The 13308-nt window shown below is 36.8% G+C and overlaps 2 protein-coding genes across 8 annotated transcripts in view; both read right to left on the bottom strand.

Moving 5' to 3' along the window:
* The window catches only part of LOC127419518 (formin-like protein 3), a 489255-nt gene extending 483157 nt beyond the window's left edge, over positions 1 to 6098 (bottom strand). For all 6 annotated transcript variants that reach the window (XR_007893684.1, XM_051660971.1, XM_051660973.1 and 3 more), the window contains exon 1: positions 5484 to 6098. Coding sequence is in view for 5 of the 6 variants with exons in the window: in XM_051660971.1 (XP_051516931.1) it covers positions 5484 to 5597 (114 nt within the window). In the remaining variant the exon portion in view is untranslated. The remainder of the gene's footprint in view (positions 1 to 5483) is intronic.
* Positions 6099 to 7348: 1250 nt separating this feature from the next.
* Positions 7349 to 13308, bottom strand: part of LOC127419136 (extended synaptotagmin-1-like) — a 29030-nt gene continuing 23070 nt past the window's right edge. For both annotated transcript variants that reach the window (XM_051660292.1, XM_051660291.1), the window contains 6 exons: positions 10945 to 11066; positions 10735 to 10833; positions 10028 to 10159; positions 9022 to 9127; positions 8708 to 8757; positions 7349 to 8602 (listed from right to left, as the gene is read on the bottom strand). In XM_051660292.1, the coding sequence (XP_051516252.1) occupies positions 8575 to 8602; positions 8708 to 8757; positions 9022 to 9127; positions 10028 to 10159; positions 10735 to 10833; positions 10945 to 11066 (537 nt within the window). In that variant the 3' untranslated portion in view covers positions 7349 to 8574. The remainder of the gene's footprint in view (positions 8603 to 8707; positions 8758 to 9021; positions 9128 to 10027; positions 10160 to 10734; positions 10834 to 10944; positions 11067 to 13308) is intronic.

The raw sequence follows: 13308 nt of genomic DNA, 5'->3' as shown, positions 1-13308 counted from the left end.
TCAGAATAGTCAAAGCAGCAAATCTCTCCGAGTGCACTCCAAAGTAATCCAGCGAGAAAATAAACAAAGTGGCCTTTGAAATAGCCCTTTAGTATGGCATTCTCTTAAGAGTGTTGGTAAAGTCATTACAACAGAGCACAGTGGCAGACAGCCAGTTCAAAGGGAATTTCCCTCTCTAAAGTTCTCCCGTGGCTTTAACTGAGCGCAGACCACAGGAATCCGCAGCTGTGCAGTCGAGCGGGGGCACTTTGAAAGAGGATATCACACACACACTCCTGCTCCATCGCTGCACCTCTAAAAAAATTACACCTCCTGTCTCTTTAACAAAACAGAGGCCCATATGGAGAAGTTTAGCCGGGGAGCCAGACCTCAACTTCAGTTTCAGATGCAGAGTGAGGAGTAAGAGTTACCATAGAGTATTCCATATTGACTCTGTGCTCCACCAAAAATTTTTAAGTCAACGTGAAATGGTGTTTGCTACTGATATTACATCTGTAATCTGATGAATTTCCAAGTGAAACAAATGTAGGGTGGGACTTGGTTTTATTACTTGGGAATTGATTGTAAAAAAGTGTCTGTTACATACCAGAATAGACCCAAGTGGTTGGGAACCAAAACCCGGTTCCATTTAAAAAAACAAAAATCTATTCCAGAACCAATTTATTTTCAATACTTTCGGTTCCATTAATGGTTATCGAACCTGAATTTTTTCACCAATGCATGTGCAACACCATGCTAAAATACTCTGACTCGGATTCCTGAACTAATGAATATTAAGAGCAGGCTCTTTTGAATCTACAGAGCAAATAGTGTAGCCCAATTCCCAAACTAATGACTCTATGACCACGTTTAAATGCACTTAAGAAAACGGTTTAATCCAGGGTTTTAGCAGAAAGCGGCATTCTGAAACATCATGTAAACAAGAACGCTGATTTCCTTACACTGTTTAAGGGATTAAGAGAAAGTGGTTTAACATACCTAGGTTTCTCTCTGAGAACACAGCTTAATGTGGCCATGTTAACACATAAGAGGAGTTCTGATGGGTGTTTGAAGAGTGCGTGGAACAGAACGGATAACAAATGTCATAGCATGGAGCCCAACAACATGTCAACACTGCAGAAAGAGTTCAACATTTCTGGGAGTATAGTGGAATGATCACATATACTGTAAAATATCGACTGCCCCCAACGTCCGCATATATGCCGCTTGTAAATTGGGGGAATCCCAGAGTTTTATGTAAGAGGAAAACCCCCAATACTGCATCGCAATTCAGCTGCAGGTCGCAAAAATTTAAGGAAACATACACAGCAACAACTCTGGAATATCTGGAAATAAAGCGAGTAAAACAGAGTAAACAGAGTAAAATACTGAAGTCTTCCTCAGATGCCATGAGTGTTATTTACACAAGTGTCATGAGAAAATACGTTGCTGTGGAGAAAGCATGTAATCAGGAACACTATTCTCTCGCAAAAAACTGCTTTCTTGCAATAAGCCGCTTTCTGGTGTCCACGTAACTGTGGTCAGATGAGTCAGTTCTTTTTAATCTACAAGCAAAACATACAGCACTACCCCCTGAACAATTGACTCTTATATGCCAGTTCTTTTTACTGAATGAAAAACTTACTGAACTGCAAGTGATTTATTTTGTCATGTCCGACAAGAATTGTTACTGTGTTTTGGGTGTTTATGCCTTGTGAGACTCAAATCAGAGTAATTACTGGATGGTTGTTGATATGAAAATGTGTAATTAAAGATGCACATTATGAGTTTTGTTATAATTAAATGGTATTTTAGAAAAATGAATAAATTACGTAACAAAATATCTTAATTCAAAATGTCGGTGTAAACACACCATTTGCAAGAATCTGTAAAATATGAAATCATCAATCATCAATCATCAAATGGTTACAGGCTACTATGGGCAATGAATCCCATAAGAATTACATTTCTTTTTCCAAAAATGTCTTCTCAAAAGTACTAAAAGAATTGTTAGTAGAGCCATGGAGGAACCGCAATTGTTTAAAAGAATCAAAATCGAAACCTGAATCATTAAATGTCTTAATATTCCCATCCATTAGAGGGGAGGGGTTGAAAATAAAAGGGAGTGGTGACATCAGCCAAAAAGGAAAGTCATTTTGGAGGAGAATCAACTTATTACATTTTGATATAAGTATATGGGGTTATAAATACAATTATTATTTAATTACTTATTTTTAGACACAATTCACAATCGTATTTTATCAAACTACACAATGATGACTCTAAGACATTATAGATATTACAGTTGTATCTTCTGTTAATGCATGATCTTCTGTAAAGCTGCTTTGAACGATGTGTGTTGTGAAAGGCGCTATACAAATAAAAATGACTTGACTTGATAAAAGATTCTGAACACATTTTGTTCTTTCTAAATAATGTGCACAATAAGACTAGGACTGTGTATTTTAAGACAGTAAAGAGTCGATTTTGATTTATTTTGAACTGAACCTCATACCAAGGCAGAATTTGACGTGAACATGAAAAGAGACAGATAGTTCAGTGCCTCTCTCAGATCTGTCCATTTCCAGTTATGATGTTCCTAATCTAACAAAAGAAATCATAATCTTCTACCATTTAAAACCACAGAAGTTTCTGTGACCAAAGAAGACCAATGCAAGAGTCTAGACTCAGAGCATCAAGAAAACCAGTAGCCAATTTGCTAAGCTCTCCATGCACAGCTGAAGAAACTGGCCACATCCAGCTCCACAATGAAATTTCCTTTCGCAAACGAGGGAAAAATGTCAGGCAGCTGTTTCCAGCCGCAAAAAGCTGAGTCTGAATCAGCCAGACAATGAAAAAGGAGGGAAGCGATGCATACAGCACATGCACTCAGTTAGACCTGAACCATGCATTTTATTAGCAAAGCACATGAAGTCTTCTGATGTAACCCAGGGGTCTCATCACCCGATCCATCTGCACACACAATCCACCCCCCTGTTCTAGGCTCCTGTTAAAGCATTCATTGCATGAATATTACAGTGCTGGCATGACCTACACCTATGACATCATTATACACTTCCATTATCCCTCTGAGAGCAAGCATCTGGGAGGGGAGATGGTACAACCAGACACAACCACACACAGAACTAAATGTGAACCACAAGCAGCAACACACAGGAAATAAAAGGCGGAAATGACGTTGGGTTGGTGATGTCACTGTCTGAAACATGTTGAAGTTTCTGTTTAGATTAACACTTAAACGTATGCTCTCAGGAAAGTAATAAAGGTAAATAAAAAGAGTGCATACAGAAACCATGGCTGTCAGAACTAAAATTTATTCATTTCTTTTATATATATATATATATATATATATATATATATATATATAATGCACACCTGCACAAGCAACTGCTGGGAGAAAATATGATTTTATTCAGACGGTATCAGTACCACTTTGAAGGAAGAAACTCTTTCAACCTGGGTGATTCCTAATCAGTACCATAGTGTGAAGCCAAACCCCTCTTTTCCTGAGCAGACTGATCTCTATGAGGCACAGACTTTGATGTCCCTTTATCTCTAAAATGAGACAGACAGAGCCAAGCACATGCTGTTTTCTGATAACAGCTCTGAAACACAAAAGTTACTCAAAATGTTATTCTTTCCCACAAATTTAAAGCAGCGAATGGAAATATGGCTGCACTTAAATAAGAACCCGTCGAGGCTCTAAAAGTGACCCCGGACCCACCCCGGGATGGTCAGTCTTTCCATCCTCTGTCCACTACAGAGGAAATGAGTACTGTAAATAAAACAATGATTCTGGATAAGTATGTAGCAGATAAGATGTAATGGTGGTGATCGATCGATCTATCTATCTATCTATCTATCTATCATCTATCTATCTATCTATCCATACCTCCATACATCTGCTTATCTATCCATCAATCTATCCATCCATCCATCTGCTTATCTATCTATCTATCTATCTATCTATCTATCATCTATCTATCTATCCATACCTCCATACATCTGCTTATCTATCCATCAATCTATCCATCCATCCATCTGTCCATCTGCTTATCTATCTATCTATCTATCTACCCAGATAGCACACATACATCTCCGAGATGTCTGTTTTAGATCTTTTCATCTGGAAAGCATCACAATCTAATTTACATCTGCTAAACATCTTAAAAAGATCTGAATTACCAACATTCTAAATCATAAACATCTCAAAGACATCTGCTGAATGTCTTATTGACATCCGAGAGGAAACGTCTGATAGACGTATTGAAGATGAGCAAACAACCTAAAAAATACGTCTTCTAGATGTAAACACATCAAATAGATGTCTTGGTGATGTACGGGTTCTATCAGGGTATCTATCTATCTACCTATCTATCTATCTATCTATCTATCTATCTATCTATCTATCTATCTATCTATCTGTCTGTCTGTCTGTCCACTCATCTGTCCATCTGCTTATCCTTCGATCCATCCATCCATTCTATCTATATATCATCGCTCAGTATTTGTACTTAAAATCAGTATAGCGTCTATTAAACTATCTATAACAAACAGCTGATGAACATCAAGAGACTAAAGAAACAAGACAACTAAAACTCTGACAGCAGGCGGTGCTTGTGTTTGTATCCAAGTGTTACGATATTATGATACTACTACATAAACACGCATAATTGCCTCATGGTGTCAGATTTATGTTGACAGATGAGTGTGTAAGTGTGTATGTAACACAAATGTATCTTAACTACTGTAACACACGGCGCTGGAGAGAGAGAGAGAGAGAGAGAGAGAGAGAGAGAGAGAGAGAGAGAGAGAGGCGGATCTTTTGTCATCTCGCGCTCGTAGGAGTTTTGGGGGATTTCAGAAAATGTTGCGCTGTTTGAGGAGATGGATTATATTGCACCCCTCACCAAATGACACCCCTTGCCTAAATGTAATTTACCCAATCAAAACAACCGGGATACGAAATGTATTTTGTGCCTGTCTTTCACTCACACGATAAACATCACGTCATTTACCAGCGCTCTTTAAGTTTTACAGACAAAAGGAGTGAGAAGAAGTGTGCGAGTAACAAAATAGGGGTGGAAAGGCTGTGGAAGTTCAACATTTGAAAAGTCATCAAGTATGCTCTTACTGACACCACATACTACTGACATCCTGAATATCAGAGAGGTGTCAACAACTGTCGGGCTGTCACTTCTTTTAATCTATGTATGCAATGTGGTTACGCTGAATACTGTAAAGTTTTAGGAATGGATTAGTACCATTACCCTGAGAAAAAACAAAAACAAAAAAAATATTATTTTTAATGAAAAAGAAACTAAACGTGACAATCTGTATATCTGACGAAAAGAAAATTATGAATTAATGTAAATAAATATAATAAAGTATGTTAAGATAAAGATCAAGTGAAAGTAAAAGATCAAATAAAACTCGAGTTGCATATGCTGTATTATAGCTACATATAATTGTTGTATACTCACCAAAACTATGGCAAATCTCTCTTCAAGCTCTGTTGGGTCAGGCATGGGAACTTTCAGGGGCATTATATGATGCTTCATCTCAGATTGCCCGTCTACACTCTCAATATTCCCCATTCTTGACTGTTATGATGTTTTCCAGATGCTCTGTGTTATTTGCTCTTTCCCTCCGGAGCCGACCGCTCTTTATAAATACAATATACATCCAATACGTGCGATCACATTCCAGTTTTATTGAAAAAGTTTTTTAAAAAGTGATCCATTTCAGATCCTCCAGTCGACATGAATCTTTAACAAGATTATATATAATGTTAGAGATAAATTTGTAACTGAATTAAAAACGCCCAAAGTATCAATATGGTTTACTCTTGAAACGTATTGTATTGCAGATATCTGGACAATCCATGTCAAGCAGTCTGTCCTCCTGTTAATTCTTCTTAATTCTGACGTCTCTTTCGTTTATGTTGTAGAGTTTCTTTGTGCTCCAGACTGTTTACCTTTTTTTTTTTTTTTTTTTTTTTTTTTGCGAGATCCCGATTAGTCCTCATCTGTAAACTCACTGAGTCCACAATGCAGCTACCTACTTGCGATTGTGCCCACCCATTCAGGACTAACATCGGTAGTGTAAAGATGAATGGCTGCTGTTTTTTTTTTTTTTTTTTTTTTTTTTTTTTAACGTCAGGCCTTTGTCACCACCTGCTGGCGAAAGGCTTGTGTTATTTATTTATTTATTGACTAAAGCTATTTTTTGTTTCCATGCAATGATTAGGCTTTTTTTATTTTTCTTCTGTATTTTTAAAATAAATTTAATAAATTATTTATTAATATATTCAAGTAATCTAATTAATTGTATTGAATTACTTACATTTTAAAATCCATTTTAAAAGTAAATTAGAATAATAAGTATATTATAGGCTATGATTATGAATGTTAATACAATTAATATTTTGATCAATAATATACGAAAATTAATATTATTTGATTGTTATTTCAGGAATAATAATTATTTTACCATACCTTTCTATTTCCCGTATTATTGCCTCATTGTATTTTTTAGACATGTAGACATTAAATAGATTAATATATTCTGTAATTAATTGTATTAGAAATAATTTCAATTTAATTAAATATTAAAGTAAATTAGGCTATTAAATATGTGAACATTTTATCAATATTCAATTTGATCAATAAGTAATCCTTTTTTACTACAAATTCTCCTCCCTGCCCAGTAGTTGGCGATATGCACGAAGACTGCAAATCGCCAAAAACAAAAGAAGAAGAATGTGGAAGTGAAAGTGGCATCACCCATACCTATCATAATGCATCGGAAGACATGGATTTAACCACTGTAGTCATATAGATTAATTTTAAGCTGCCTTTATGTGCTTTTTGGAGCTTCAAAGTTCTGGCCCCCGTTCACTTGCATTGTATGGACCTACAAAGCTGAGATATTTTTCTAAAAATCTTTATTTATGTTCTGCAGAAGAAAGAAAGTCGTACACATCTGGGATGGCATGAGGGTGAGTAAATTATGGGAGGATTTTCATTTTTGGGTGAACTATTCCTTTAAATTATTATCAAAATTAATATTAATAAATTCATTTAGAAATAATTATATTCCCATACTATCTTTCTATTTCCTGTATTATTGCCTCATTTTAATAAATACATTTACTTTCAATCAGTCTTTTCACTCTTTATGATGGATAGTAAGAAGACACAAGGTTTAAAAAAAAAAAAATTGAGCAGGAAAAAACAAACAAAACCATATTACAGCACTAGCAGGGTTAGGCAAAGAACCATCTACCACACACACTTTGGTCAACATTTAGTTACTCCCAGACTCAATATCAAACCATAACAAATACTGCATTTAAAGTGCAAATGGCATATTTATTAAAACTGCAATACAGACTCTGAGTCATAGGGTGCAGAAGCACTTTTTGTAACATTTTTGAGCAGATAACTCTCTCAGAGAGTTGGCGCTTAGAAATATTCATGCTGCCTTTTGGTTTAAACATTTACTGTATATACATAAGACTTTTTTATCTTTGGGAAGGTAAAAACATTACACAGTGACTGAAAATGTTTCGATATGTGTAAAGTCAATTGTCATCTTGCAGTAACTTACATTGGAATTGTGAGAACATACAAAAATAAAAAAAGAAGTCAAGTGACTAAATAATAACTAAACAAACCCCTTGTTATTTTTCGATTCCAAAGAGGAAACAGTGAAAATGGTTCCTTTCATCTGGGTTTCTTTACATACTTCTTCTTCTAAACAAAATGTACAGAATACTAATATTTTGTTGTGCATTTTGAAATGCATGTGGACTTGCATTGGATTGGGAACCAAACAGTTCCAGAAACTTTTCTTGTTGAAATGTTGGAATGTCATACAATGAATATTAATAAACACTGAAATTTCTCTGCTGAACAGAAGCTCCAACATCCCACTCGTAAACATTCTCAATGACACTAAAAGTCACATTTGTAACAAACTGACACTGCAGAAACTTATATAAAAAAGAAAAGCAAAAGCTATGGATTGTTCACCCAAAAATGAAAATTCGGTCATTATTTAATCACCATCATTTTGCTCTAAACCGTGTAACTTTCTTCTGTGAAACACTAAAGTAGATGTTAGGCAAAATGTTAACCTCAGTCACCATTCAATTTTATTGCATCCTTTTTTCCATAAAAAGAGTAAATGGTGACTGATGCTAACATTCTGCCTAACATCACCTTTTGTGTTCCACAGAAGAAAGAAACTCATCTGTGTACAACATGAGGGTTAGTAAATGACGACTTTGGGTGAACTAACCCTTAAAATACTTAAAAACATATATTTTCACAAAAAAAAATAAAAAAAATAAAAAACATTATTGCTCAAGGCAATGCCCTCTTAGGCTTCATGTGCTAGAATAGTTTATGATGCATCTTAAGCAGGCTTGTTTGGGTCAAAGCAAGTTGCACAGCAATTCCATGTTGCAATCATGGTCCTGACACCATCAAACTCAGGACTCTCTGGTCCCTTCCAAGTCTCAGGGTAAGTAAACATTAAATGGTCAAAAGTCAATATAGGAAGGTCCATTCAGTTGGTCTCATCCAACAAGTCATACCTGAAATTATACAAATAAAAATAAAGGTAAGCAAACACTTCTATGTAATGTGCTAGAGTAGTTTACTGTCATCAATATGGCAGTGAAAAAAAGTACAGCACATACCACTGTGTTACTCCTGTTTTGAGATCCAGCTGATTCAAGTCTATATGAAGCTGTAACAGAATGGCAAATAAAAATCAGTCCTTTTAGATATACAGATTTTTTTATTTAATTATTTATTTTTACAAAATTTAGTTCCGGTCTCATTTGAGTGCTAATATTTACTACTGGACACTGGGACGCCTCACTGTTTGTATCACTCGGCTTGTTTGTGTTCGCAGCATTACAGACCAAAGTATGTAAATGGTGCGTAGTGGAAGCAGAGCCAAAAGTTTTGTGATTCTGATGCTTTCTCTGTCTAGTGACATGACACATACCATTCCAAGAAGCTCTTTTTCACGACTCATGAAGGAAACACTGTTTTTGACAGACAGTTCAATGTGTCTCTGTTTAGCTTCTACAAGTGACATGTCAAAATCAAACCTGCAGAGAGAGACAGAGATTTAACATTTGGCTCTCAGACTCCTCAGAAATGAACATTCTCCCATCATTTACTCACCCTCATGCCATGTATGACTTTCTTTCTTCTGCAGAACACAAATGAAGATTTTTAGAAAAATATCTGAGCTCTGTAGGTCCATACAATGCAAGTGGATGGCGATTAGCACTTTAAAGCTCCAAAAAGTAAAGACAGTCATAGTAAAAGTAATCCAGAAGACTCCAGTGGTTAATTAATGTCTTCTAAAGTGATATGATTGCTTTGGGTGAGAAACAGGTCAATATTTAAGTCCTTTTCACTACAATTGTTTACTTCTGGTCGCTCTCCAATGCGCGTCCATTGGGGGAATCAGTTCACGCTGCCTCTCTTGTGACATAAGCACGTTGGCATGTTCAAATGAAAGCAAAACCAATTAAGCTTGTGAACAGTGTTCTCTTGTAAACAAATAAAGCTGCACTTCCGGTTGTATCGCATCAGTTCTCACGTGAACATGCCAACGCACTTACGTCACGTGAGAGGCAGCATGAACTCATGCATTGGAAAGCAACCAGAAGTAAACAATTATAGTGAAAAGGACTTAAAAATATATCTGTTTCTCACCCAAAGTGATCGTATCGCTTTAGAAGACATTAATTCAACCCCTGGAGCTGTGTGGATTACTTTTACTACGACTGTCTTTGTTTTTTGGAGCTTTAAAGTGCTAATCACCATCCTCTTACATTGTATGGACCTACAGAGCTGAGATATTCTTCTAAAAATCTTAATTTGTGTTCTGCAGATGAAAGAAAGTCATACACATCTGGGATAGCATGAGGGTGAGTATATAATGAGAGAATTTAAATTTTTGGGTGAACTAAATCTTTAATGTTTTTTTCCCCACTAACCTCTCATTGAACTCAGGCTTAAGGTTTTTCTTCTTAACACTGGTCTTTTTTTTGGTGTTACGGTTCTTGTCATGTTGGAGAATGAATGTGACGTAAGTGTCTGGGGAATCCTTAAAGTAAGATGGCAAGTTCCTGCACAAGAATACAGTATTATGAAAATGAACTGTGAAAAACAAAAAACAACAGAAATAAGGCTATTCTTTAGCCTTAAAGGTACATTAGTAATCTTTTATTATTAATTAGCTTTATTTTTTTATTTGTATTTTTTTCTAAAAAATCCATTCGACAATGGAATTTATACTGACACCTAGTGGTGTGGATGCAGCATCACGCAAAATCAAATGTTTTCAGTTCTGATGCTACAACAGAAAACCCCTATTCGCAGGCATACTTGCCACCCAAGGTTAAAAAATAAATAAAAATGAGGCCACTATGAGGGTGGACAACCCACATATGTAGAATAAAACAGCTTTTCCTAGGCTGCTGGTATGACTGGATTCTTCATATCAAGTGAGTGTACATCATTTTAAACATGTGTCAAAAGAACTATTCATTTCTTTAGGTGTAAAACTTAGTGCACCCATAAATTATACTTTGTACTCTGGCACAAAGTGTAGAAATAAATAGAATATTTAATGAAAATACAACAGTTAATAAAATGAATAAACTCTATTGTGTTTACAATAATGATAACTTATGATACCTACCTACAGGCATGGATGGTGATAACTAATCTGTTCTCCTCAGATGAATAAGCAATAGTGAGCTTCACCTGGGCTTTTCTACTTGCTCTAGCATCCTCACCTCTGCATATGCAGACGTGCACACATACAAAAACAAACATAATGTTAGGTATTGTTTGGATCTGCTTTTAAAACATACTGTTGTGAGGCAAATATGGCTTTTTTGTGTCTCACCCTTGGGCGTGCACATTCCTGTGCCTGAACTCACGATTGGCTGCAGAAGCTGCCTCTCCACTGGGAACTTCTTCTGCACCGGCTGTGCCATCACTACACTGTGCCAATTTACAATCTAAGAGCTGCCCAACAGGTGATATTTAAAGAGATTGTTATGAGTGCAGGTTTTTTTTAATTAATTTTTTTATTAATTATCTAAATACAACCCCAATTCCAAAAAGGTTGGGACAGTATAGTACTTTGACTTGTATAAACAAAAAAAAATCAGTATAAAGACAAGGCACTTCATGTTTTACCTAATCAACAGCATTGCTTTTTGAAGATATATGTTTTTTTTGTTTTTTTTTCCTGAAATTGATGCCTTCAACACATTCCAAAAAAGTTGAGACATCTGACGAGATCTGACGAGATGAAATAGCCAGGTGATGTCAAACAAGAGATGTTAAACAGGTGAGGCAATCATGTTATAGTATATAAGAAGCCTCCAAAAAAAGTCTAGTCCCACAAGTGCAAGGATGGGTTTGAGACTCGTCAGTTTGCCAAAAGATATGGCAGCGAATAATCCAGAGCTTTGAGAACAATGTTCCTCAAAGACAAATTAAAAGTGTTTTGGGCATTTTACCCTCTACAGTGCACAATATAGTTAAAAGATTCAAGGAATCCGGTCAAATCTCGGTGCGTAAATGGAATGAGAAAAATCACTTCTGAATGCGTGTGATCTCCGAATCCTCAGGTGTCACTGTCTTAAAATTAATCTATAATGGATATCATTACACGGGCTCGGGAATACTTCTGTAAATTTTTGTCAGTCAACACCATTCATCGCTGCATCCACGGATGCAATTTAACTGTGCAATTTTAACACTGTGCAAAGCAGAAGCCATACATCAACACTGTCCAAGAGCGCCACTGACTTATCTGGGCTAATTCTGTTTATTAAACTTAACAAAATTGTGTCTTCAGTGCCCAAATGCTTACAAGTGTTATTAGAAGAAATGGTGATGTTACACAGTGGTAAACACTCGACGGTCCCAACTATTTTGGAGCGTTTTGCATCATGTAAAATCCACGCCATCCACCGCGGCATCCATGCTCAACTCATAACGCGCCCCACTGAGAACAAACCACATTATAGCGACCACGAGGAGGTTACCCCATGTGACTCTACCCTCCCTAGCAACCGGGCCAATTTGGTTGCTTAGGAGACCTGGCTGGAGTCACTCAGCATGCCCTGGATTCGAACTCGCAACTTTTTATTGACATTTTGCATACTGTCCCAACTTTTTTGGAATTGAGGTTGTACAATTCATTGTATGTGATTATATATATATATATATATATATATATATATATATATATATATATATATATATATATATATATATATATAAGTGTTGAATGTTATGTTAAATAAAATACACTATATGGCTGAACATATGTGGACACTCAAACACCACACCTATACGTGCTTGTTAAGCATCTACCTTCAAAACCGTTTTTATTAATATGGAATTGGTCCTCCCTTTGCTGCTATTAATGCTTCCACGCTTCTGGAAATTTTAAAAGTTGGAACATGGATGCGGGAATTTGTTCCCATTCAGACACAAGAGCATCAGTGAGGTCAAGCACTGATGTTGGGCGATGGGGCCTGGCTCACAGTCAGTGTTTCAATTCGTTAAATAGGGTTCAGGTCTGGGCTCTATGCAGAACAGTCAACAGTTTTTGCACACAAGATTCATTAAACTATTTCTTCATGGACCGCACTTTGTACACACAGAGGCATTGTTATGCTGGAAAAGAAAAGGGCCCTCCCCAAACTGTTGCCACAAGGTTGTGAGCACACAATTACATAGTTAAGAATGTCTTTTCTGGGAGGACCTGGGTAGCTCAGCGAGTAAAGATGCTGACTACCACCCCTGGAGTTGCGAGTTCGAATCCAGGGCGTGCTGAGTGACTCCAGCCAGGTCTCCTAAGCAACCAAATTGGCCCAGTTGCTAGGGAAGGTAGAGTCACATGGGGTAACCTCCTCGTGGTCGCTATAATGTGGTTTGCTCTCGGTGGGGCGCGTGGTGAGTTGTACATGAATGCCGCGGAGAATAGCATGAAGCCTCCACATGTGCTATGTCTCCGTGGTAAAATGCTCAACAAGCCACGTGATAAGATGTGTGGATTGACTTCTCAGACACAGAGGCAACTGAGATTCATTCTCTGCCACCTGGATTGAGGTGAGTCACTACGCCACCACGAGGACTTAGAGCACATTGGGAATTGGGCATTCCAAATTTTGGAGAAAATGTCTTTACTGGAATTAAGGGGCCTCAACAAACCTTTTAATTAGAGTCTCCATATACGTGTGGCCCTGTA

The sequence above is a fragment of the Myxocyprinus asiaticus genome, chromosome 28 (assembly GCF_019703515.2).
Source record: "Myxocyprinus asiaticus isolate MX2 ecotype Aquarium Trade chromosome 28, UBuf_Myxa_2, whole genome shotgun sequence".
Classification (NCBI taxonomy): domain Eukaryota; kingdom Metazoa; phylum Chordata; class Actinopteri; order Cypriniformes; family Catostomidae; genus Myxocyprinus; species Myxocyprinus asiaticus.
The sequence above is the reverse complement of the archived record's forward strand: the minus strand, read 5'-3'. Positions and strand labels throughout refer to the sequence as shown.